Raw genomic sequence first — 26541 nt, 5'->3', positions numbered from 1 at the left:
TTGTGACGGGGTGTATCAGCCCCATGACATGTCTATATATTTATATATATTGCCTTATGTCAAAGGCAGGAAGTGATGTCATAATTTGTCTGGTGTCAGACAAGTGAGACTGTACATTCAGTCTGTGTTCTGTGGTGGACTTTGATCAAGTATCTCATTAAAGTAGAAAGACTTCACTGAATAAAATGGGAAATCGTAGAAAATTAAAATGTCATCAAGGTGTTACATGTTTTTGCTTCCATAATGTAGTGGCTCCCAATGTGGTGGCAGATTATTCTAAGCCTATTGTATTAAGAGGTGTGAATACTTGAATCTGTGGAATGGAGGAACAAGAGGATGTGAAGCTAGATCATTGGCTCGGCTTGAAGTCCATTATTACTTCTCAGTTTCTGCTTTTCAGAGGCAGGAAGGCAGTATGTTGCACATAGCATGACACCGAATGTCACTGATAAAGCTATTAATATGAAGGACTCTCTTGGTGCATTGCCTCGCTGGCTCTATGCTGTTAACTTAGATGGAATTAGATTTGCCTGCTGTTCAGAGTTGTGTTCTGTCCAATTCCCAAGAAGTTGGCTTTCTCCCAATGGGAAGTTCATATACCTGTGCTGTAGGTTGGGTGATCTATCTTTTCCCTGCTAGGTGATGTGGCAATCCCAGAGGGACCGAAAGAGGCATCGATATATGAGGTTTGAAACGAAGGAACCGGTTTTGTTTTGTATAATCTTGGGAGTGTGGAATATAGCAGGAACCGACGAGATCTCTGGGTATCTTGTGGTATATGGGCAGTCTTAATACCCGCCATCCTTTTTTGGTAAGCTTACATAAAACTACCATTTGTAAACTGGCATCTTAGGTATTGCACGTCCGGCTGAGCTGGCCTTCCCCTTCAGCGTCAGGACAGGCACCCTAACTGGTGCGGGGGTGTCCACTGCCATCTTGTTCCTCCTGGCACAGCAGCTTGTTCCAAACCCATATCTACTGGGTAGCTCTGGGGACTGTTCAGTATTCCTGCACCGTGAGGGTTGGGGGATTGGCGACCTGCTGAAGCAGAAGACAATCTTCTGGGGGGTTGTCAATGATCAGTCTGTTCCGTGCACAGGAAGATACAATGTGTGCACAGCGCATGCTCCTTCATGCTACCAGCACAGCAAAGGGCGTGGGCAGAACAGCGTTAAGAGCATCTTGAGTGCTTAGCATTGGCAGTGTGAGTGGCAGAGTGAGTTCTCATGCCCTTTATAGCCTGGTCTAAATGCCACTTCCACCAGTGTAATTCAGCCTATTTATGGCGACAGGTTTCAGAGGGGAGCCGTGTTAGTCTGTGTCAGCAAAAACGAGGAGTCCTTGTGGCACCTGAGAGACTAACACATTTGTTTGGGCATAAGCTTTTGTGGGCAAAAACCCACTTCATCGGATGCAAGGAGTGAAAAATACAGTAGGCAGTATACATATTACAGCACATGAAAAGATGGGAGCTGCCTTACCAAGTGGAGGGGTCAGTGCTAACGAGGCCAGTTCAATTAAGATGGAAGTGGCCTATTCTCAACAGTTGACCAGAAGGGGTGAATATCAAGAATATCACAAGGCTGGCTGTCTCTGCAGCCGAACACTGCGCAGCAGTGGGTGGTGGGGGTGACAGTCCCTGCGGTGAGTTATTGGCATGTCTGCACGCCCCTGTCTCTACTAGGGCGGGCTCTGATGTTTAGAAGAGTTTAACATGCTCACCATCTGGTGGTGGTGCTAGCATGTGCTATTCACACTGTGGTGAGACAAGGTCCGTGCTCACGATCTGACTTGGATAAGCATGACAGCTAAATGCAAGCTTTAGTAACCCCAGAGCTCCTATGGCCTGGGGTTATTATGGGAGAGCCCTTGGAGATTCCCTCCCTCAGAAGACCCAGGGTTCCCCGGCCAATGAGGCGTGAACAAGGTGGCCCCTGCTACCCAGGAAGCCAGTCACTCAGTGCTGACCCTATGCCCGCTGTTAGGACTGGGCACCCTTCCCCCCACATCCATCCCACTTCCCGAGCTGGGTATAGGAACTCCTACCTGCTGAGGTCTATAGCTCCTTCCACCACTGTCCATGGTCTCCTCTCCCCTTGGGTCAGAGCTGTCCACATCTTCCTCCATTTGGGTTCGATTCTCAGCTCTGGATGGGGAGTAGGGTCTAATGGGTTAGGGTAGGAGAGACAGCTATGAATCTGGACTCCTGACTTGGGTTCCCAGCTCTGTCTGGGGCCGGGAACCAGTAGGATACCTGCTGGCTTCGGAAAGATGTGTATTGCCAATCCATTGCTTTGCGCCCCCACTGGGCTGAGAGGCCCCATGCTAGGCACTGTTCAAGAGCGAGTGGTGTGGAGATTTGCAAGAAACAATTAAGAGTTTTTTGGGAGGGAAGGTGGATGGCAGGGCTGGCTCGTCCCTGGGGCTACAGACGGACCTTTTGGCTACAGCAATGCCAGTGCGTGTATCTGGGTTCTGCTCTTCTGGGGTGCCTTTGTGAGTGACAGAATCCCACTGAGCATCTGAGATGTTTCCTTTTGCTGGCTCCTTGGAGCTGGCGCCTGCTGTGGGGACTCAATCCTTGCTATTTACCGAGTTGATGAAGTAGAACATTGACCAAAACTGGAACCAATTATGTGGCGATTAGATAAACGAGCTGGAAGTGCATTAATTAATAACCACCAGCCCAAGAAGATGCAACCTTAATGAGTCCTGTGCTTTTTTCTATTATGTGGAGATATATCCTTCTGCAACATATTAATTAAATGTTTTAATGCACTTGGGTGTTTAACCTGCATTCCGTACACTCACTGGGCTGCAGTTATTTTTGGATATGTCTGCATGGGCGGGGGGGCGGGGAACCCTGTGGCAGTGAGTCTCAGAGCCCAGGTCAACGTTTTGGTTGGCACTGGGTTCTGAAATCCAGCAGGGCGGGAGGATCTCAGAGCCTGGGCTACAGCCTGAGCTTGAACATCTGTGCTGCAATTTTAGCTCCAGCGCATAAGCCCAAATCAGTTAACCCAGGCTCTGAGGCTTGCAGCCATGGGGTTTGCAGTGCGGGCGTATCGTTTGGGGCAGGGATGGTGCATGCTGCTGGAAAGATGGTCCTCTGTAGTAGATCAGCCTCTAAGCATTCCCTCTACCAAAAAATCCCATCCAGGAATGTGTGAAACAGTTAGTGCCATGTGCGTTTCACCCTGGGCTGTTCACTGGGCAGGAAGGTCCTGGTGATGCATATTGGGACCAGAGTCTGCAGGGGCTAGGCAGCTCTGACCAGGGAATAGTTACAGGATTCCTGGGGGGCAGGGAGTTCTTGAAAATACATGCACATCTCCTTCCCCCTCTGGATTTCCAAGTATGTCCCTCCTCCCATGCATTTCTCTAAGGGGAAGGGCTGTTTGGAGAAGGGCTCTCTCTGTTCTTGTGCATTGTATGGTCCACACTAAATGAACAATAATGATAGCTCTGCATGCTAAGAAGGGGAGGGTAGTTGATTATGCAGCAGTGTGTGTAAGAGATGTTTTAGATTTTATTATTTACACACACACATACCCCTATACGGCACTGCATGCTTAGCTAAGAACAGTCTGCTTTTGATTTCATTCCTGTATGCATTTTGCCTTCCTCTGAAGCCTTGTGTAGTAGCTGCTACTAGATGCAGGCTGACTGGAGGACTGGTCGTGATCCAGGGAATTCCTTTAAAATGGCACCAAGTCCAAGGTTTCTTGTCTTTGTTTTTTGTGTGTGTCAATAAAATTCTGAACTCCAGTCATGCTAACAAACCGGGATCGGTGACACTCATGGAACTGTCGCCATCTTGGCTGACAACAGGGATTGAATTGGGGGATGTCCAAGCTAAGGCAGGAATCTCCACAGCTTGAGCTCAAGAGCCTAGCTTTGTAGCTGAGACCTGTGGCCTGGGCGCAAAGGGGACATGGAGGGTGCACCGACCAGTGGGTTACACTCCCCCTTCTGCAGTGTGCGCCCCAGTGCATAGTGGGTCAGTATTCCAGATGGGAAAGTGACCTGGCCAAGGGCAGATAACAGAGGTGGACTGAGAAATTGGCAGCTCCCGGCTTTCGTTCCCAGTCTCACTCCACACTGCCCTGTGTGCCTTCGCCCTCCTGTCATGTGGGTTTTCAAAAAGTGATTTTTTTTTTTTGCCTTTTTTTCCATTAGAGAAGTGAGTGTTTGAAATTTGTCTCTCCTCCTGAGCCCCTCCCTGCCGATACAGCTGGCTGAGTAATTAAAAGATACAGGCTGAATAATTCATATGAAAACTATTGCAAATTTTGTGGAATAAATTATTCAGATGCCCTTCGACCACCTCTACCTGTCCTGGCTTTGTGAGGGTGAGCTCGGCACATCTCTCTCATTCCCATGGCAACAGAGTTTTGTCCCGAGTACAGGATTATGACTTCACAGCAAAGCCAGGCTGGGCAGCACAGAGGGTCTCTGTCATGTAAGTCCCTCCAAGTGCCAATGCCCCCTGCAAAGTCAGGTCTAAGTATTTAGGGCTCTGGCAACGCAACAGTGGTTTAAACCTGCATCTCCCAGGCCAATGCCTTAACCTCTGAGAGTGAGCCATCCCCACCCTCCTAACACCATTCCATGGTCCACAAACCAAGTGAAAGGGTTTGGGGTTATTCCAATGCAGAGCAAAGACGCATTTCAAACCCTGAAAAGTTGCTGGGAAATGTTTAAGGAATACGTGGCTAGCCAGGAATTTTGTTCAGCCAGGAAGGGCTTTTGCTCATTTGACATCCAGAGCTTAGTTCTGACTCAGTCCATGCAGCAGCAGGAAAAGTATCACTTTATACTGAGTGACTGGGATGTGTCTGTTTGAGTCCAATTCAGGAAAGCATCCCTTTGTTCCAGACCAGTCCAGAAGCACATGCCCAAGTCCCATTGAGTCCAGCAGGATTTAAGCATGGCTGATGTACTTTCCTGAACTGCAGCCATCTCCTGAGTTCATATTTTTTGAGCACGTGTAAACAGTGCTAACGTCCTCTGCAGAATCCAAACTTATTGCAGAGCAGCCACCTTAAATGTGATTGTAATATTCTTATTGGTAACACTGCTCTACAGCCAAAATGCTTCTGAAATAAATGTAGTCAAACTTTACTAATTCTGGGTCACTGAGAACGAAAATCATGCTTAAAATTGTTGATTGGCTCTAGTCTAGCTGTTGGGCTCCAGACTACAGCAGTGGATGATCGTGTTCCTCGGTCTAGGTGATTGTTAGTTCTTCCTGTGTCCTGTGATCCTGATTGTTACAAAGGAGTCGTGTTGTTTCTTCTTGCCTTTGCGTGAAGAGGATCTTAGCCTGCAACAACATCGATGGTGTATGGGCGAGCCCTCAGACATGAGTTCACATGTTTGTTATCTTCAGATGAGTGGAGACTGGTTGAATTGAGTCATTGAAGACTACGTTAAACTGGCTTTGCTTGCATTAAGGGGCTTAGAGGTTTTGCATTCAATTCTCAGTTGTCGTTTGCACTCCATGAGAGGAATATCTCTATGTATTCAATATGATGTTTTAGCAATTTTGAGGTGCTATAAACTATAACCAACATCATGACAGGTTTGTTTTGGCGATTTTGAGGTTTTTGTCTCTGGTTTTGCTGGATTTTTGCGTTCGTCAGTTACTGGATTATCATTATTTTGATAAGTACGGCTGTTCTTCTTGCGAATGGATATTTGTCATTGTTTGCTAAGATGATTCCCTTACTTATATCACTGATTATAGATGGCTTATCTTTACATATCAGTTCTATTGTTTGTGTATGCCTTGTGTATGTGTAGAGATGTGTTTCAGGCATGGGCCACTCCATGCGTGTGTAATTCAAGGAAAGGATTTCTGTTTATGCCCGTCTTACATTCAGGTCAATGAGTCTCTGTGTCTGATGGAGGACTTTGTCAAGGCCATTGACAAACGCAAGCACTTTCAGTACCGTCCGGGGAAATGTCCAAGGTTTAAGTGAAGCTAAGATAAAAATGTTGTGTTGTCCTGCATTCGTGAACTTCTTCGAATGATAGCGTTTGGACCATGCACTGCGCTGGAAGGAAAAAAAAACAGCATGGAAAGCCTTTTCACCAGTTAGGGGCAATAAATTTTCTCGAACAACAAGGGTCAGACAACTACGTTGTTGGTGGAAACCTCCTCAGGCATAACAAAGCCTTGCGTTGCAACATGTCACTAAGGATAACATTTTTTTGCACTCCACCTAGATTTTTTTTCCACCCGGAACTGCGGAGGCCAAGTGAGACGACGAGCACAGGAGCGATTTCACCTGGACACTGGCATCAATGAGAGAGAGAATGTGGAAACGCTATCTTCAGGGCATAATGGATTACTGCATCAAGTGCTTTGCAGATTCTATTGCTTGGTACAGATGATCAAGAGAAGATTTTGCCCATTTATGATATATTTCAAAGAAGCCATAGAAGCGCTGAGTAGACACTTGTAATGAGGGACTAAGACTATGTAACATATACATTTTTGCTTTTGTTTCATAATAATTTTTTATATAACCTCTTTGCTTGATTTTTTAAAAGTTGTTACATAATTCAGTGAGAGTGAATAGTATTATCAGTAAAGCAAGCCACTCATACAATGAAAAGACCTATGGTTCATTTATGATTGAAAAACTTCTACTTATCCTCACAATATATTATGGACGCCATAAAATGTTAAACTTAAATATCTTAGAAACAGTAGCCAATCAGTTGTTTTAATTGTCATATTTGAATTCAGCACATCAAAATACATAATAAATAGCACATTTTATCTCTGAAGCAGAGGACTTCTCAAAAATTGTAGACCAGTGTAACTGTTAGCAGTGAAAATGTTTTTGCTTAAAGATGCATGTAGCTGTCCCAATTTAAGAGAGGTAGAAATACTTTGTAATAGATTTTAGTAAGCTAAGAAGCGCTATAAATTTCCAGCATAAAACATGTCTCTCCTCTGCCATGCCTGAGAACTCTGTGCCAGTCCTAGTGGGATTATATAGTATGTCTTGATATAACTGTGTGTTTTCTATTTTTTTAATGACTTGATAATTTTATTTCCATTAATAACATTTCTAGCTGTGCATGCTGAGATAATGACATTGGGGTAATCAAATCTCATGCTTCCGGGCGTCAACTGATTGATTGACTGCAAGGGTCAGGAATTCAATTTGCCCCTCACCTAAAGCATTGCACAATGGCCCAGATAAATGATGCAGGGTTTTTATGTGCCTTCCTCCAGAATATGTTATGTTGGCCAGTGCTGACAGTGAGCTACCACCCTGGGTGCAGCATTGGTCTGATCCGCTATGATTTGCCTTTTCTTCCTTCTTGTGGCTGCTGAGTGAAAGAATGGGTGAAGTTAGCAGTATTTGAAGTGCAAGAGAGCTTGTCATGATGAGTGTTAGATTCCCTACATTGCCAGCACAGGCACACACAATAGCATAAGCATTCCAGGGAATCACAGAATATCAGGGTTGGAAAGGACCTCAGGAGGTATCTACTCCAACCCCCTGCTCAAAGCAGGACCAATCTCCAGACAGATTTTTGCCCCCGATCCCTGAATGGCCCTTCCAGAACTGAACTCACAACCCTGGGTTTAGCAGGCCGATGCTTAAACCACTGAACTATCCCTCCCCCCCTGGTGATGTGAAGGGTTTTTGTATTTCTGTGCATCTCCACTCTAAGGAGTTTGAGGGTGATGGGAAGAGGTTTCCTGTGGTAACCAGTGTTGAAATCACTCTGGATGCAGAAATGACTTTTTCCAAACCTTTGAGCTGAGGGAAGAGGCTGCTGCTCAGAGAAAGTCCTGGCATGGTGAGGATGGGTGGAATGACTGACCACGAAGGCCCCGGTGCATCCAGAATCACATGGGCACTCGGGTTTGCTTGATCTATGATGGCCATTCGGGTGTTAAATAATCACCTCTTGCTCGTGTGGGTTTAACAGATGAAACCAGCCAGTTTTGTGCTGTCATGAGCAAAACGAAGAAGGAGGGATTGAAGATTGGCACAGAGCTGAATGAGACCTTAGTGGGGTGACTGTTTCCATAAACAGTGTCCAGAACCAGACTGGACCTCAAGGATTTCGATGGTCATAAATATTACAGAGCAGTGATATGTTGCTAATGCCCCCACAAAATAAACCTTCTCCTAGCCTGTAAAAAGCCCCATGTGCCAGAATACAGGATCTTACAACAAGTAAGTGTGAGACTAAGCCCTGCTCTACACTACGAGTTTAGGTCGAATTTAGCAGTGTTAGAGCGATTTAACCCTGCTCCCGTCCACACGACGAAGCCATTATTTTTGACTTAAAGGGCTGTTAAAATCGAGTTCTGTCCTCCTTCCCCGATGAGGGAATTAGCATTGAAATTGACCTTGCCAGGTCGAATTTGGGGTAAGGTGGACACAATTTGATGGTATTGGCCTCTGGGAGCTATCCCGGACTGCTCCATTGTGACCACTCTGGACAGCGCTCTCAACTCAGATGCACTGGCCAGGTAGACAGGAAAAGGCCTGCAAACTTTTGAATCTCATTTCCTGTTTGGCCAGCGTGGTGATCTGCAGGTGAGTGCAGATCTCATCAGCACAGGTGACCATGATGGAGTCCCAGAATCGCGAAAGAGCCCCAGCATGGACCAAACGGGAGGTACGGGATCTGATCACTGTATGGGGGGACAGATCCGTACTATCAGAACTCCGTTCAAAAAGATGAAATGCCCAAACATTTGAAAAAATCTCCAAGGGCATGAAGGAGAGAGGCTATAACAGGGATCCGAAACAGTGCCACATGAAACTTAAGGAGCTGAGGCAAGCCTACCAAAAAACCAGAGAGGCAAACGGTCACTCTGGGTCAGAGCCCCAGACATACCACTTCTATGATGAGCTGCATGACATTCTAGGAGGTGCCCCTACAGCTACCCCACCCCTGTGCTTTGACTCCGTCAATGGAGTAGCACGCAACAGGGATGCGGGTTTTTGGGACAAGGAAGATGAGGAGGAGGAGGAGGTTGAAAATACCTCACAGCAAGGAAGCGGAGAAACCGTTTTCCCCGACAGCCGGGAACTGTTTCTCACCCTGGATGCGGAGTCAGTACCCCCGAACTCACCCAAGGCTGCCTCCTGGACCTACCAGGCAGTCTCTGGTAAGTGTATCTTTGTAAATATTATACATGATTTAAAAGCAAGCGTGTTTAATGATTTAATTTGCCCTGGCATTCGTGGCCAGTACAGCTACTGAAAAAGTCTGTTAAAGTGTTTGGGGATTGAGCAGAAATCCTCCAGGGACATCTCCATAAAGCTCTCCTGGATGTACTCCCAAAGCCTTTGCAAAAGGTTTCTGGGGAGGGCAGCCTTATTCTGTCCTCCATGGTAGGACACTTTATCATGCCAGGCCAGTAGCACGTAGTCTGGAATCATTGTATAACAAAGCATGGCAGTGTATGGTCCCAGTGTTTGCTGGCATTCAAACAACATCCCTTCTTTATCTCTCTGTTATCCTCAGGAGACTGATATCATTCCTGGTCACCTGGTTGAAATAGGGTGATTTTATTAAGGGGACGTTCAGAGATGCCCATTCCTCCTGGGCTGTTTGCCTGTGGCTGAACAGAAATGTTCCCCGCTGTTAGTCATGCAGTGGGGGGAGGGGTGAAGCAATCATCCCAGAGAAGTAAGTCTGTGTGTAGGGGTGGGCGTTTAGTTGGGTTTGTGCTTCACGTTAACCCAAAAACCACAGCCCCTCCTCCTTTTAAATGGCCAACCGATTTTAAATGGCCAACTCAATGGCTGCTTGGTATGAGAAATGAGGGCACTGCTGTTTGAAACCATTCCCACATGTTATGAAGGTTAAAGAAGCCAAAAGACTGTGTCTTACCATGGCTGCCTGCAAGCCAAATTTTGTTGTCTGGCCCTGCATGAAAGATCTCTCACACCAAACAGTCATACCTTCAATAAGAGGCAAGATGTGACCTTGTACCGAAAGCACATGTGCTATCTAATGTTAACAGCAAGGTTTACGGTGAAAGAGTCTATCCATTGTTCTCTAAAACGTGTCTTTTTAACTACCACTCTCTCTTTTTTTCCTCCACCAGCTTCAAATGTTTCAATGCTCACATTATCTTCTCCTTCCCAGAGGCTAGCGAAGATTAAAAGGTGAAAAAAACGCATTCACCATTAAATGTTCTCTGAGCTCATGCAGTTCTCCCACACTGAAAGAACCCAGCAGAATGCGTGGAGGCAGACAATGTCGGAGTCTGAGAAAGCACAATATGAACATGAGAACAGGTGGTGGGCTGAAGATGATAGGTGACATCAGCTTGGTGACAGAAGTCAAGAGGCAATGCTGAGGCTACTGGAGGAGCAAACTGATATGCTCCAGAGTATGCCTGAGGTTCAGCAAAGGCAGCTTGAGTACAGACTGCCACTACAGCCCCTGTGTAACTACCCGCCCTCCTCCCCAAGTTCCATTTCCTCCTCACCCAGATGCCCAAGAATGCGGTGGGGGGGCCTCCGGCCATCCAACCACTCTACCTCAGGGGATTGCCCAAGCAACAGAAAGCTGGCATTCAATAAGCTTTAAAGTGTGGTGTGGCCTTGTCCTTCCCTCCTCCCCCACCCCTCCCAGGCTACCTTGGCAGTTATCCCCCTATTTGGGTGATGAATTAATAAAGAATGCATGAATGTGAAGCAACAATGACTTTATTGCCTCAGCAAGCGGTGATCGAAGCGGAGAGGGGAGGGTGGTTAGCTTACAGAGAAGTAGAGTGAACCAAGAGGTGGGGGGAATCATCAAGGAGAAACAAACAACTTTCACACTGTAGCCTGGCTAGTCATGAAACTAGTTTTCAAAGCTTCTCTGATGCTCGCCATGCCCTCCTGTACTCTGCTAACCACCTGGGTATCTGGGTGTGCATAATCAGTGGCCAGGCAATTTGCCTCAACCTCCCACCCTGCCATAAACGTCTCCCCTTTAATCTCACGGATATTGTGAAGCGCATAGCATGTGGTAATCACAATGGGAATATAGGTTTCACTGAGGCCTATCCAAGTCAGTAAACTGTACCAGCGTGCTTTTAATCATCCAAATGCACATTCTACCACCACTCTGCACTTGTCAGCCTATAGTTGAACAGCTCCTGACTACTGTCCAGGGTCCTGTGTACCGCTTCATGAGCCACGGCATTAAGGGGCAGGTTGCGTCCCTGTCACGGAGTCACCGGGCGATGCTCTGGAACAGCTCCCCACAAAGCCAGGCAGGACTTCGGGGAGCCTCCTCTCCCTTGGAGCAGACTGTTTCCAGGGCAAGAAGCTCACACGTCTTCACCTCCTTGGTCTCCTTGGAGCATTCGGCATCCTCTGCCCCTCCGTGCGCTTCCCACAGTGATGCCCACCCAGGTCCACTTGCAGTCAGAACTGTACTCTTAGCCTTAGCCAGTAAAATCAGAGGGTTTCTATTCATGATCAGGAATTCAGTCTAATAACAGCTATGCTCGTAGATTACATTGCGATACGGTGACCCCTCGCCCGGCTCAATTCTGGGTCTTTTGACCCAGATCCCACTAGGCTGCACTTCACTCCTGATCCTACAGCAAGTCCAGACTAACAACCCCCCTCCTGGCCCCTCCTCTTCTCAGTCCTCCATTCCCGGCCAGGATCACCTGAGTTCTCGTTGCTCCATAACCACCTCAGTCTGGCACCTTTGCAGGGGAGGGCCCAGGCCATCAGTTGTTAAGGAGACAGAGTGCCAGGCATTTAAGTGCACTGCCCTTTGCTCGCAGCAATCACACATCCTTATCTCCACCACTCTAGATTTAAGTACTGCCTAGGGGACACTGAGCACCCACAGTATTAAGCAAACTATTAAGAACATTCCAGTTCATTCACGGCTTTTTGTCACAGTCCCTCCAGGTAACTACAGGCAATTCAACATCCCAGGGTTATTTCTGGTCTTGGGAAGAAACTCCCCTTGCTGCAGCTTCTGAAATCAGACCAGAGTCCGATAGAATTGCAAGTGGTCTGTACCTTTCTCTGGCCACATGGTTGATGTGGTAAATTGTCCTTGTGATCCATCCAGTGTCTGCTAGCTACCTATTGAATGAGTATTCTTGGGTTCGGTGCTCCGGTGCCAAGATAAGTGATATGGGTTCCAGTTATTGTTCCACCATCAGTAGAATCCCATTGCAGCTAAAGCCACTACTCACTAACCTTCACATTTCCAGATCACTCACCTTGAATCAGCAGCTTCTTTGATTGCGTGACTCGGTGGATTCACAGCAGCCCCCAAGGTAGATTTCGCCACTCCAAATTTGATTCCGCACTTGACCATATTAGCGGTAGGCGTTGCACTCCACAGGCGTATCGCCATCTGTGCTTGTGAACTTGCGAGGGCTGCTCTCATCTTGGTATCTTTCTTGTGTCTTCAGGGCAGGGGATAAGCAATGTTCACCATAGTTCCATAAAGTGCCTTATGCAATCATAAAGGTTTTCACAGCCACTGAGAAACGTCTCAGTACTATTGCAACCTACATGTGGTCCATCCAGCTGTGCTTGTTCTCCGGGCCCATGAAAGGTGTTCTCATTCAGCATGAACCTGCCCTACCCATGATGCCATCATTGGCTATGGGGCCCATATACTTTGGAGAGAAGTCGTGTCCATGTCTCATCATTTGTCACCACATCTGCCATCGCCTCCTCTGCTCTGGTTTTGCTTTGCCTAGGTTTCTGGTTCTGCATATACTTGCAGATAATAATATAGTGATAGCGCTCTGTCATGTGGCGGTGATCTGAGCGGCTCCATGCTTGCGTCAACGGTGTCTGTGCTGAAAAAGCACAAATGATGTCTGCTGTTGCTCGTACAGAGGGAGGGGTAATGAATGACATGGCTTACGGTATCACACAGAATGGCCCCCTCAATGGATTGAATCTCAAAACCCGGGGTTAGGGGGGGCAGCCCAATGTTCAAACCACTGAGCTATATCCTACCCCTTATTATTCAGGAGGGGCGGGGGGGGGGGGAATGATATATCAAAAATCAAATCTGTCCTCTTTTTATTGTTTTGATCCACTCCATCTCTCTTATACATCTTAGGCTGGCAGCAGACGGTGCAGTACAATTGCTAGCCACTGTCGTCTCCTGGCTGCTTGCCAGAAGATGGTGCAATATGACTGCTGGCCATCGTCATCTCCCATTTATGTGCAGGCGCCCCCGGCCGACCTCACTGAGGTCGGCTAAAAGAGCACCCAGGAGACGATGACGATGGCTCCCAGTCATAATGCACTGTCTGCTGCCAAAAGGCAATGAGCTGCTGCTGTGTAGCAATGCAGTACCAATGGCAGCACCCAGGAGATGTACGGATGACGGTGAGCTAAGCGGGTTCCGTGCTTGCCGTGGTATGTTGTCTGCATGGGTAACCCAGGAAAAAAGGCGAGAAACTATTTTTTGCCGTTGCTTTCACAGAGGGGGGAGGGCCTGATGACATTTACCCAGAACCACTTGCGGCAATGTTTTTGCCCCATCAGGCATTGGGAGCTCAACCCAGAATTCCAGTGGATGGTGGAGACTGCGGGAACTATGGGATAGCTACCCATAGTGCAATGGTCCAAAAATCGACGCTAGCCTCAGTACTATGGACGCACTCCACCGACTTAATGGTCTTAAGTGGGACCACGCACAATTGAGTGTATAAAATCAATTTCTAAAAAAAACGACTTCGATAAATTTGACCTAATTTCATAGTGTAGACATACCCTCAGATGTTTCCTTGTGTAACCCTCTCTAGCCAAGGAAGGAAACAATACTAGGCAAAACAAATGGACTTTGAGTCCACGTGGCCAGATGTGCTTTGCTGGAAATGTTTGTACTTCCTGAAATATGCTTTCTAGTGCTCGTACTGCATTACACAGAGCACAGCTCGCTTTTGCCACTGGCTTCAGATCACAGTGGATAGCTTGTCTGGGGCATCTCACTCACTCAAAATTTCGATGGGCATTTATTGGCAATTTTTTTAATACACCGTGGTTGAATTATCCAATAATAGAGTAATGGGTCAAAACCAAGGGCAGAGGTTGAGGTGGGTGTGAGTGTGTGTGTGTGTGAGAGAGAGAGAGAGATCAAACTAACCAAGAAATTAAGAATTCAGTTATGGGAAATGCGCTGGACAAGAGAAGCCTTGGAGAAGAGATTCTTAGCTGTATGCAGCTGTATGGGCAGTAATGTTTTTATGCTTGGCTTTTAATACAAAACGCTTTCATTTTAGGAACCAGCCTTTCGGGATTGCTTATGTTTATTTACTAGTACGATAAAGCTTGCTTTAGACTTGTATTATTAGTCAGATAATGGTTCGTTGGGACCTAGGTTTGGATTTTTCTTTTTTTAATATATTTTGTGTTTCATTATTCAAAAATGTGGTTGTAACAATAGGCTTTTTGTATAAAAAAAGAAAAAAAACAGATAAAAGCACATCACAATGATGAGAAAATATGTATTCTTCTCCTCAGATACGGGTGAGGTGTGGGAGGGAGAGAGGAAATCAGTCTGTGTATTGGTGCACAGCCTTTTCATGACCCTTGGAAATTAAACTCATTACTTAGAGATTTCACATAGCAGATTTCCAGTTCTCAAGCCATTTTTGTGTGGATGGTACAAAGCCTTCTCTAGAAGATTTTAACTGAGAGTCAAAATTAAGCCACAAAATAGCTACTGTGTATCTTCTGAGGCACAGAGGTGGTTTTAGTATTGGCTTAACAAAATGATTAATTTACTTAATGGCATATGAAAGTAATTGTCTGAACGCTGTAAAATAAATGAAGTCACGCTGTTTGTGTCTCAGTGAGCTATTATAAAGGGAATGTGACACTGCTATCAATAACTTCCTCCTGTATTAAATTCTGATCCTGTTCTATATTGCTAAATACCCTATAGACGTTCGTGTTTATGATGTGCACACAGTTATCAAAGACAGATACTACCAGGCCACCATAAATTAATAAAGATTGTCCCCGGTTACTTCAGTTCACTGGAGCCACTGTACACTCCTGTTGAAATATGTGGGCTATGGCAGGGTCTCCTGTGGAGCTGGCAGTAGTTCAGACAAGAGCCTTTGCAATGATATAACAGTCTATAACCTTAGCTATCCCGAGGTAGCTTGGATCAGATATTTAACCTCCCTTTCTGAGCCACATACAGCTTCTTTAGAAAGCTCTTTGAGGCTTGATTCACTTTCTGTTACCAGCAGCACAGTGGAGAAATCACCCCTCAAGGGCTGCTGCTTGTGTATTGAGAAGTTATTCTGAAAAGACTATTCCTGATTAAATCCATGGGTGAACACTCTTATTCCGGAACGGGAGTGTCTTTATTCCAAATTAGTTTACTCCTCCTTGGGAATGGATTAAGCTAAGGGTATGTCTGCACTAGAAACATGAATCGACCTACATTCGGTTGACTTATAGCAGTGGCAGTAATTACTGCTTTGGTGCATGTCCACACTACTCTCCTGGGGTTGATGGTGTGAGTCCTCACCAGGAGCGCTTCCACTGATCTAGGTGGGCCACTGTGGAGATCTGAGAGTCCGGACTCTAAGCTCCGCTGACAGCTCCCTTCCGGGAGTCTGGCTGCTCCACAGGCTTCTGGTGGGCGCCCCCCCCTCCACTCCCCATTCCCCGGGCGGGAGCAGGTTCTGGCCATCTGGGCTTCTTGCCCCGGCTCCCAGTAAGGAGTGGGGTTCAGCTGCCCAGCTCTCCAGGGGAGCAGGAGGCAGCTGGGCTCTAGCTGCCTGGCTTTCTTGTCAGTCAGGACTGTGAAATTGACAAGATGGCCGATGTAACGGACACGGTGTCCTACAGACACTAGGTAGCCCTAAATCCTCTGACATAAGCCCTGTACCTCTCTCAAAGGTGGGGTTCTGAAGTTGGTGTAGCAAGGCACTTACATGGGCGGGAGCAAGGCTGTAGTGTGTACGCTGACATAATTAGGTTGACCTAAGCTGTTTGACATTGACCTAACTGTGTAGTGTAGTCCAGGCCTCACTCAGAATAAGTCATTCTTATTCTGGAATAACAGTGTCAGCATGTGGACTTACTCAGGAATAGCAAATCTGCTTTAAATTCTCACCCTACCTTATTGTAGATTAACTTTTATATGTAGACAAGCCCGTAGCCATCTACCTGGAAATGACCTTACACAGGTGAAAGGACAAGGGCAGAATTTTACTTGTATTTTTTTACTGTCCCTTTTCCCTTCTATTCCCCAGATTGTCCCAGAAGTCATCATTGGACATAATACATCAGAATTGTCATGTGTTGAAATACCAGACTGTGTGATACTACAGAGTTTAAAAAAACAACAACCCAAAACAACCCATTTGGATTTTTAAAAATTTTCCAATGCCATTTTCCATCTGGTTCCCTGTGTGGAGTACTGGCTGGGTATGTCAGAATGACAGAAATTAAGTGGAACAGGAGTGCCTGAATTTGCACAAACGTGTTTTTTGTTTGATTATTCATCTAATTAGCATTTAGCATTTATGCAGCTGGATAAAAACGTGGAGAGCGAGAGACTAGGTAATGACATCGTAATACTCCTGTATAAAGGGAAATAATGCCAATATTTCTTTATATACTTACCCAGGCCCTAAGGAGGGTAAGATTGGGAATAAGACCTCTTTCTCCAATGGCTTATCCTCCCACACGGGTCGGGAGTTGCTGCAAAGGGATCATCAGCAAAACACATCTGGTAGCATTTTTTATACAGATGTTGGGCTTTGGTATTTTCTGAATTAATAGCTTGAAGACTGTGTTTTTAAGGGAGGGGAGCTTCTTGTGGTTGTGATGGGGGTGAAATCGTCCATACTTTGTGTCTTTGGGAAAACAAAGTGGTTGTCTTAGCCAGCATCTGCCAAGAGTTACTATACTGTAATATCTTCAATGCCCGCCGTGTTCCTTCCACTTAACAGGAAGTAACTACGCAGTCTCAGATATTGTTGGTGAATGTTGAATGGCACCTGCTGTACTCTTGAGCCTTGACATGTGCACTCTTGGCCCATAATCTTGCAGTAAGGAGAGACAACCTGTTCCTGACGTATCCTGATCCTCTGTGGGTCCTTGCCCACTATATATTTTTCTTATCTGGCTGTCCATAATGAAGTCAGTCCTGTCCTTTCCTCTGTCAAAGGTGCGGGAAGGTTCTTTGATCCACATGGCTTGGTCATCTTTTGACTTTGAAGAATATTTAGTGCTATAAAATCAGTGATACTGCCCAGGTATCTTTGATTGGATTGCAGGCTATTCCCTTGCAGCTTGGCCTTTCTGTATCTCGCATGCTTCTGTTGAAGGTGTCATGTTTGATGAATGAGCTTGTTTATAAATGGAGATCTGATTTTTAGCTATGAGTTTGATTCCACGGAGCCGGAGATTGAGCTGTGTTTCAGGAGGACAGAGCTAGATTGCAGAGTTTAAAGCAGTAATCCCCTTTGAAAAACAAACTGGCTCCCGATCCTGCACTAAGAAGCCTTTCCAGAGGACTAGGGAGAGAGATTTGAAAGTGACTTGGTTCTTTACAAGTAATCCCTAATGCTTTGCATTCTCATACAACAGACCTGGTTGGTATTACTCCTTCAGGGCAGAATACTGGGTGAAATCCTGGTTCCATTGAAATCCATGGCCAGGATTTTCCACATAGAGCTCTGAGGCCCTCTTCTTTGATTCCATAATAGGTTAGCCAAGCTGACTTTCCAGATTAACCCTTTCGCTGTCATCCCCCACAGCCCAGTTTAGCACCAGTTGGAGCCTCTTGCTAGTGGTTGTATCCAGTGGCTACAGTAGATTAGAAGAGGAGGCGTTTTCCGTCAGCTTTCAGCAGAGGGGCAGCTACATCCTCCTCCGTATTTTTAACCCCTTGTCTGTGCTTCAAAGCATCTGATGAGACTTCTCATGTGGAATATCTTCTCCTCAGCGCGGCAGCCTGAGTACGAATGAGATCATGCTTTGAATGCTTGGCAACTCTTCAACATAGAATGATCTAATCTGTTTCCCCAGCCTAATTTTATTTTATAATGCTGCAATCCAATTAGAAACACTTGAGGTCTCCTGCACATCTCCCCTCCCCCACCTGCTTTATCTCCTCTGATTAATTCATTTTGAATTCAGTTAAAATTATCTTTAGCCCATGCTCACCAAGCTCTGTGGATAGATAAATGTCGCCTCGCTCTGAATCCAGTAGCTCATGGAAATTGCCTGGTTCCAGAAATTATGTAACCGCTCTCTGTGGTTCTGCTGCAGATTCCCCAAGAAAGGCTGCAGTCCTGTTCTAACTGTAAAGCTTAGAAATGACGTCCCAGCCTGTTGTGATTCCCAAGACTGTCCTCCCAAAATGGACTTGAGCACTTAGTTTACCAAGAAAGTCAAAGGACATGGGACTTGCTGTGTCTGCGTTGTGGGTGTTTGGCTGCCTCCCTTCCACACCACCCCCCACTGTCGACTCCCTGCTCTCAAGTCAGGCACCTATTGGGGGGTTGCTTTTTAATTTTTTTTTTTTTTCAAATAAATATTTAAAATTCCTGTGATAAACCCGCTGTGTCCCTTCCCCCTCCCTGGGTTTGTGGAACACAGTTCCTTTTCCAGCATATGCAGGGATTAGACGGGTTACGATTACTGGTGTTTATAACTTGTGGAACTCAGCAATACCACAATGTAAACCTCTGCTGAGCCTTCCTCCCGGAACGGGGCTGTTCTGAGTTTCCCTCCAGTCTGTAGCTCTCTCACGTTCTCTGGCCCAAGGAGAGGCTCCCACTTCCCTTTTTATATTCTAGCCCCACTTGCAGCATGACTCATTGTAATTATCCTGATTCTGAATTCAGGGCTTTAGCAGCTGAACCTAGAGTGACTCAACAGAGGAGCCCTACGTTAGAATCTGCCACCCTGATTAAACTTCCCTACTGTCTAATTTGCTCTTGCAAAGGTCATCACTTTGTTCTTTCCATTGTCCTTCTTGGGACAGTGGAGGGTATTTGCTGCCCAGGCACTAATCTCTATCCTGAACCTATTTCTTCATCCTCTTGTTCTTCGAGGGAAATTTAAGTTCAGATCAATGCTGTTCTCTTCTTATAAAAGAACCCTGGATCTCATTCTTTGTTTTATTTTACTGTTGGCAATGCACGGCTTTTAGTTCTCTCTTCTCAAAAAATAAAGAGTTTTCAAAGTGCCTAAGGGCCAGATTTCCCGAGGTGTTTAGGCTCCACCAGATGCTTATAGGCACCGGGTAGTGTTTACAAATGTACCTAAGCAGGTTAGGTTAGAACTCCCTCTGAAGTCAATGGGAAATGGGGGGTGCCTGTGTTTTGTGGATCCCACTCAGTGCCTAAATACCTTTTATAAATCTAACCCTAATTAATTTAGGGTTGTTCCATTGAGTGTTTTAAATGGGACTAGTGTTCATAAATCACATATCAAAGGGGGAGCCGTGTTAGTCTGGATCTGTAAAAAACGACAAAGAGGCCTGTAGCACTGTACAGGCTGACAGACATTTGTTGCTTTTTATAAATCACATGTGCACTGTTGAAAATCTCTCCCTACGTGTTCGTTTTATTTAGACTATTGGCAGGGAACTCTTCTATTATGCCTAAGTATCAGGACTCTGGTCTCAGACCCCAGTCTTGAACCAGGGCCCACCAAATTCTTGGGAAGCAGCCTTGGCCATTGTGTTACGCCAACTTGTTGAGTTACCAGGGAATTCATAGACCTGGGTGGACTAGCTTTCAGCAGTTCCACCACCTGCTTCCTGATTGGCCCTATGGGCTTGACTCTGGCTGGTAACCATATATACACTTCCTGCTTCCCGTCTGGCCTTGTCTGAGCAACACGCCATTGCCTGCTGGTTGCCGCTTGACTGCCTTGCTGCCTCACCTGACCCCACCAGCAGCCTTGCTCTGCCTTCCCTTGGATTGCATCTCCTGGCTGTTGGACCTCTTGTATGAACTCTGACCACTGATCTGGGCTGCCCTTCGACCTGCCTGACTCCTGGGTGTTATGCCAGAACACTTAACAATAATAAAGTGAAATCCTTCCTTCAAAACACAGTGTATAATTGGAATGTGGAACTCATTGCCACATGAAGTCATTGAGGCCAAGAATATGGATTATACATTTATATGGATGAAAATATCCACAGTTAATGCTGACAACATTTTTGAAAAGGGATGTTAAACCTTCTGTGCTTCAGGGCCTTGGTCAATCTCTAACTATTAGAGAGCTGGCAGATTATCTCACATCTGCTACTGCAGGATTCTGACACCTTCCTCTGAAGCATTAGGGACAAGATACTGGATTAGATTGACCGCTGGTGTGATCTGGGATAGCAGTTCATTTCTTCTTAACTGGCAGGAGGAAGAGAGGGAACTTCACAGTCCTGCATTTGAGTCAAATGTCCATTACATGTGTATTTACTTTGTATTAATTATTCCTATTATGATCAATGTCCATATTAACTCCGTTTTCAGTCAGTGTTTCAATTTAATGTCAGTCAGTTATGCAATGTCATAAGCGTATGTTACAGAAATATTTTTAAGGAAGCTGAATAGGGCTGCAGATATCTTTGTAGTTTTAACATTGAATTTACTTTTTATTTTTTTCCCTAGTAAGAGACGCCAGAAACTTAGTTCCTATGGACCCTAATGGCTTGTCAGACCCTTATGTGAAACTTAAACTAATCCCTGACCCAAAAAGTGAAAGCAAACAGAAGACCAAAACTATAAAGTGCTCTCTGAATCCTGAGTGGAATGAGACTTTTAAATTGTAAGTAGAGTAACACAAATTTAATATTGTAAAGTAGACCCTCTCATCTCCAGAATGATTGTGAATGTGTTTCCTGGGCTTTAATTATCTGAAATATTCAGCTGATTCAATGGAGAAGTAACTTTTTTTCCTGTCATAATAAATGTCTCGGAAATGCTTTTAACTTTTGCTCTGTGCACTGATCAAAGTCTTGCATTTCAATGAAAGAACTTTACATTCTCCATTTGAAATGTGCGCTATCAGCAAATTAAACATTAAAGAAACGTATTGTCGCTGAAGACCATCACTTCATTTCATATTCATTTATTTATTGAACGCACGCGTGAAGCATGTGGAATTGCAGAGATAACTGCCACTACAGAGATTTTGCTTCTTCCCCTCTTTAATTGCAGTCAGCTGAAAGAGTCGGACAAAGACAGACGGTTGTCAGTGGAGATTTGGGACTGGGATCTGACCAGCAGAAATGATTTCATGGGGTCTTTGTCGTTTGGAATTTCTGAGCTGCAGAAAGCAGGCGTTGATGGATGGTAAGACTCAATTTGCTCTAAAGCCACAGAGCTCTGAACACAGCAGTGTCACCTTGTACCCCAGTAGGAAAAGGTCTGGCAATGTGTCATCCTGTGGAGGGTTTGCAAACAGTTGAAACAACCAGTTTAGTCCCCAGGTCCCCTGTGTTCCACACCACGTGTCCCATCACTCTGATTGCTGCTAGTGATCTACATCCACAATAAAGCATCATGCAGCTGAGGTCCTAGAACGAGAATAGTGAAGGGAGGAATTCCTGCCACATTTTGAATTTTCTTCACTGGATTACTTAAACTGTGTGTCCCCTTCATTGTGTTTTTTTTGTCACATGTTGTGTTTCATGTTTGGGCTCTGGCTTTTTGGGAGCTCTGAGGGTTTCTCATTTGTATAGGCCAGGGGTGGCCAAACGTACTGACCGTCCAAGCCGCATACAACCATCTTCAGAAGTTTGAGAGCCAGAGTGCACTTGCTGGGGCTCGGGGCTTCAGCCCTGACAGGTGCTCTCCATGGGGCTGAAGCCTGACCTCAGCAGGCATGGCTGTGAGGTTGAAGCCCCAAGACCCCTCTCCCTGCTGGGCAGAAGCCAGAGGTGACACCTGGGTGTGTGTGGGAGGCACATGCAGTCACTTTTCCTCATCTCTCCCCCCCTACGATTTTTGCCAGGGTTGTTGGCCCCGCTTGGTTACATGGTGCCACCAGGCCCCCTCCCTGCATGGCAGCTATGCCTGTGAGGAGAGGCATATGGTTGGGAGCTGCTTTTGCTGTTGCCTCTCCCCATGGAGCTAAAGCTGTTGCCTCTCCCCTCCCTGCAGCTCCCAGCTCTTTGCCGCTACTTCTCCACAAGGAGCTAACACCTGGGAGCTGCAGGGAGGGGCTGCTGATGGTAAAGGGGGAGAGGGGTTGCCTGGGTATGTGAGACTCAAGGTGCTGGGGAGGGGGAAACAAAGCTTTAAATTATGCCCCAACTTTCAGCAGGCACCAATCATCTCTGTCAGAAGCCCCTAACCTCACCACCGTACCGCAGGACAGAAGCCCCGAGCGCGCCCCCCGCCCCCGTCTGATAGGTGGAGAATGAGTAGGAGTTTGGGGGGGGCTCCGTAAGATGCACTTTAACTGTAAAAAGAGCTGCATGCAGTTCGCAAGCCACTGTTTGGCCAGCCCTGGTCTAGGCACACATCAGAATGATACAACATTTAATTCATAATCCCAGATTCCAGCATTTGTCCTGCATGTTAGTATGTAGGTTTCAAAACTTCAAATATATTGGGCTACAAGGGAGCATGAAAAAATGTAATCCAGGGTGATTTTAACAGTAGTCTCTTGGCTACATGTACCCAGCAAGGAGCCTTTGTGTTGATAACAGTGTGAGTGCACAGAAAAGCCAGAGTGGTAGCTAGTTAAGGGAGAGAGTAGAGAAGAAACATGAATTATGTCTGAGGCTGTTGCTTCTGCAGCCCGTGGACTAGCTGAAATGATGATTAGAGGTTTCTTTCAGTGAAATGAGAAATCCTGTCCAAAGCATGTAATTATTGTCACTTGTTACCATACGAAAGATAAACACAGTAGGTCCATAAAAATCATGTTGTATGGGGTCTGTTCATTTTCATGCTATCTTTCCCAGCAGGTTTCATGCCATTTTAATTTCCTTTTGTAGTCACTGAGGTTTGAGAGATATGTTACCTTACCATGTGAAGTATAGTAATTTAAACGGGTATTGTATGTGTCTTGCAAGCAAAAACCAGACGGGACCACTTATTATGGGAGGCAGAAAGCTTCCCTGGATTCTCCACTTTTTCCTTGAAGAAACTGCCTTGCAGATATAGAGAGGAAAGTGTGTTAGAGAAGGAACATTTAGAAAACAGAATAGTCAACAAACATCATACAACTGTAATCTGTTATTTTTAACTGATAGTTACCATAAAAATATACCTGCATATCACTCATTTGCCCTATAATTATATTATCTTGTCCAAGTTCCCACTTGATCTCTGCAGAATAGCTCCTGGAAGGAGGGAGGGGTGTGTGTGTCAGTGTCAAGAAGGCCTGATAAGGCATTTGTAAATATTAAGCAGGTCCATCCCTGTTTAAGACTGAGGAGTGGGACTACACCTTTTCCACCTCCAGAATCTGGGTTTCCGGATAGAAGTGTCTGTGTCATTATAAAAGTACAGAGCAGCTCCAGGAATGGCCCCTCCAGAACCCACCGGGAATGTGCACGGCTAGGCTGCGAGTTGCTCAGTGGTGGGGTAACTTACCTCGCTAGTGGAACACACAGCTCTGCAATGGAACGTCTGGATACATTAGTACCTTCTGCCTGGCAGGAGTTTCTGCTAATGAAATAGTCGTAACAATACCCTGCTTCTCACATTTGGAGCTCTTGGTGCTTGGCAAAAGTTAGTGATGCCTCTGAGCTCCACTGGACGGCAGGTCTTACGAGCCCCATTGTGCAGCTGGAGAAGCTGAAGCATAAAGACAGAGGCTCCATGCAACGATGAGACCAGGAATTAGAGATCCCATCTCCCGAAACCACGGTCAGGTCCCCTAGGCCTCACTCCCTTAATATATACCTGAAATGGAGGCAGTCTTTCTCTCCTGAAAGGAAACTAAATTACAAATCCCTCCAAGGGTCATGGTCTCCTGCAGGAATGTGTGCGCTTCAGTTGGGATCAGGCCATCGCCCCCTCCTAGCGCAATGGAAAGCACAATACAGAGTTTCTCACTGAGTTTTAAAAATTATGTAAGTGGAGATCTAAGTAATTTTCCCTGTCACAGCGTTTGGCTAGAATAAACTCTGGGAGAAGGCTCTGATGCATATTTCATATCTCAACAACTGCAGTTAATGGAGAAAGCAGGCTCAAAGGAAGAGGCCGTCCCTGTATTATGCAAATACCATTTTGTTCATTCATTGTAGACACAAGCCTCTCTAGATAACATCCAGCCGATAACGGCCCCTGCCAGACTGCTGTGGAAAGGAGTTCACTGAGGGAGCCCAGGCTTTGCCTGGGGCTGAATAAAATACCTCCGATCTGAATGACGTTTCCATGATTTCTGTTAATTGCTGGCTAAGCTCTCCATCCCCTCCCTGATTTTCGTGGAAATCTTTGCTTTACACTTCATGGCCATGGCTGTTCTCAGAGGCAGTGGAAGCTCACTTTGAGTGGGGCTGCAGGCGATAGGAGGGGGAGTAGGGTGGGTGATATGCATGGGGAGCTACTGAGACGTGAGTGGGTGGGCAGCTGGCTCCAGGCTTGGAAGGGGGGTCCGGCCATTTGCATCTCTCTCACTAGCTGCTGGGTTAGCTGCTCCTAGCCCTGGCTCGATCGCCTAGGTTCTGGCCTGCTTCCCAGCCTGACTTCAGGTGCTGCAGCATCTGCTCTAGCCCCTCCACGTCCTGCTCTTGCTCCACTCAGTTTACAGGGAACGTTGGTTCCCAGATTATGCAGCACAGAAACAGAAACAACCATCACTAGTCCCTGCCACCCCTGATTGCTCTGGCAATAGGCGGCTGGCTGGCTGGCTGTCAGCAATGCCGAAGTCTCTATCTTTGTAGGCGGGGGGGGGCATTCCCACTGGTGCTACCACCAGTTTCACTGGCTTGGATGAGTGGGCATGATTCAAAACCCACTGATGTCAACTGAAAGACTGAATCATAGAATCATAGAATATCAGGGTTGGAAGGGACCTCAGGAGGTATCTAGTCCAACCCCCTGCTCAAAGCAGGACCAATCCCCAGACAGATTTTTGCCCCAGATCCCTCGATGGCCCCCTCAAGGATTGAACTCCTCGGTGCAGAAGGAAAAGGGAATGGAGCAGGACAGTTGTGTTTAACAGCCAAGCCAAAAACAGGCTGGAGCCATCTGTCTTGGATGGTTTAGACACAACAAATCCTGCATCTTGGCAGGGAGGTTAGATTAGATGACCCTTGCGGTCCCTTCTAACCCTGTGGTTCTATGATTCTATGACTGGTGTCTGAGGTCCAGCCTGTCTTAGTTACGTGCTGTTCTTGCTCTGTCCATCTAGGTTTAAACTGCTGAGCCAGGAGGAGGGGGAATACTTCAACGTCCCGGTTCCCCCCGAGGGAGAAGAAGGAAACGAGGAACTCAGGCAGAAATTTGAGGTGAATGGAGTTTTCTCAGATGCCCACTACCTTTCCTTATAGCCAGTACTATGTGGGCTGCCTGGAGTCCTGGGGTGAAAGGTCGTTCTCAATAAAGGGCATTTCCACTCTGCCCTCATCTCACCAAGAAAGGAGGGAAGGAAGCTCTGCTCCAACCCCATGCTCTTTCCCATCCTATTTCCTGCTTGTGTAGCCACTGGGCAGGGCTTCATTCACTCTTGTGCCCTTTTGTGGGTAGCCTGCCTGTGTTCATCCCATCCAGAGCTCTGTACCGGGTTTGTGGGGTGAAGTTATTTCTTTGCATTTAACTAAAAATCACTTCAGAGACTTGAAGCCTCCCAGGTGTTTTTTGCCTGGATACATTAAGTGATCAGTGTAGAGGCTTACTAAATTCACGGGTATATTTGGAGGCCACGCTTTTACTGTGTATGCAGTGTTGGTGCAGTCGTGTTATAGAGAAACAAGGTGAGTGAAGCATTATCTTTCATTGGACACTTTGGTGAGAAAGACAAGCTTGCAAGTTTGGGAAAGCTTGTTTCTCTCACCGAGAGAAGTTGGTCTAATAAAAGATTTGACACCCCCTCGCCCACTTTTCCTGTGTCCATGAACACACACATGTTGGAAGGAATAACCCTAAGGAACGTTGCTGTTCTAGGCATTCATTCTATTTACCCTTTTTCCTGGGACTCCATACATGCAAAAGACACAGCAATGAACTGAAGTTCTCTGCTTCTGAACAGCCATTTGTTTAATGACATGAGAAAACTTGCCCCAGTTTGCCCAGTCTTGAAATAGCAAAACTCCAGAGTTGAAGGTTTTGTGCACAACATTCAAGCCTTTGATGATTGAGATTGAGGCCAGATCTGCAGCTGGTGTAGATCAGCAAAGCTCCAACAATGTCCATGGAGTGAGGCCAATTTACACCAGCTCAGTGTCTGATGCTGTGGGGTGAGCCCTAGACAGAAATTTGCGTCAGCAATGAGTGACTGCTATGGAGCTACATTCGTACACGTGCATTTTCTCCATCTGAGTCCACAGCCCATCCGAATATTAACTAGGCATTGAAGACACTCAATAGGATTTTAACTTGACAGCCTTTAATTAAAT

General features: G+C 46.2%; 1 protein-coding gene across 5 annotated transcripts in view; it reads left to right on the top strand.

Moving 5' to 3' along the window:
* Positions 1 to 26541, top strand: part of PRKCB (protein kinase C beta) — a 272295-nt gene that overhangs the window by 165167 nt on the left and 80587 nt on the right. For all 5 annotated transcript variants that reach the window (XR_004372151.2, XR_012656472.1, XM_032769125.2 and 2 more), the window contains 3 exons: positions 20636 to 20792; positions 21185 to 21319; positions 25338 to 25434. Coding sequence is in view for 3 of the 5 variants with exons in the window: in XM_032769125.2 (XP_032625016.1) it covers positions 20636 to 20792; positions 21185 to 21319; positions 25338 to 25434 (389 nt within the window). In the remaining 2 variants the exon portion in view is untranslated. The remainder of the gene's footprint in view (positions 1 to 20635; positions 20793 to 21184; positions 21320 to 25337; positions 25435 to 26541) is intronic.

This window comes from Chelonoidis abingdonii, chromosome 9 (genome assembly GCF_003597395.2).
Source record: "Chelonoidis abingdonii isolate Lonesome George chromosome 9, CheloAbing_2.0, whole genome shotgun sequence".
Classification (NCBI taxonomy): Eukaryota; Metazoa; Chordata; order Testudines; family Testudinidae; genus Chelonoidis; species Chelonoidis abingdonii.
Note: the sequence above shows the minus strand (reverse complement) of the source record. Positions and strands in the feature narration are given on the sequence as shown.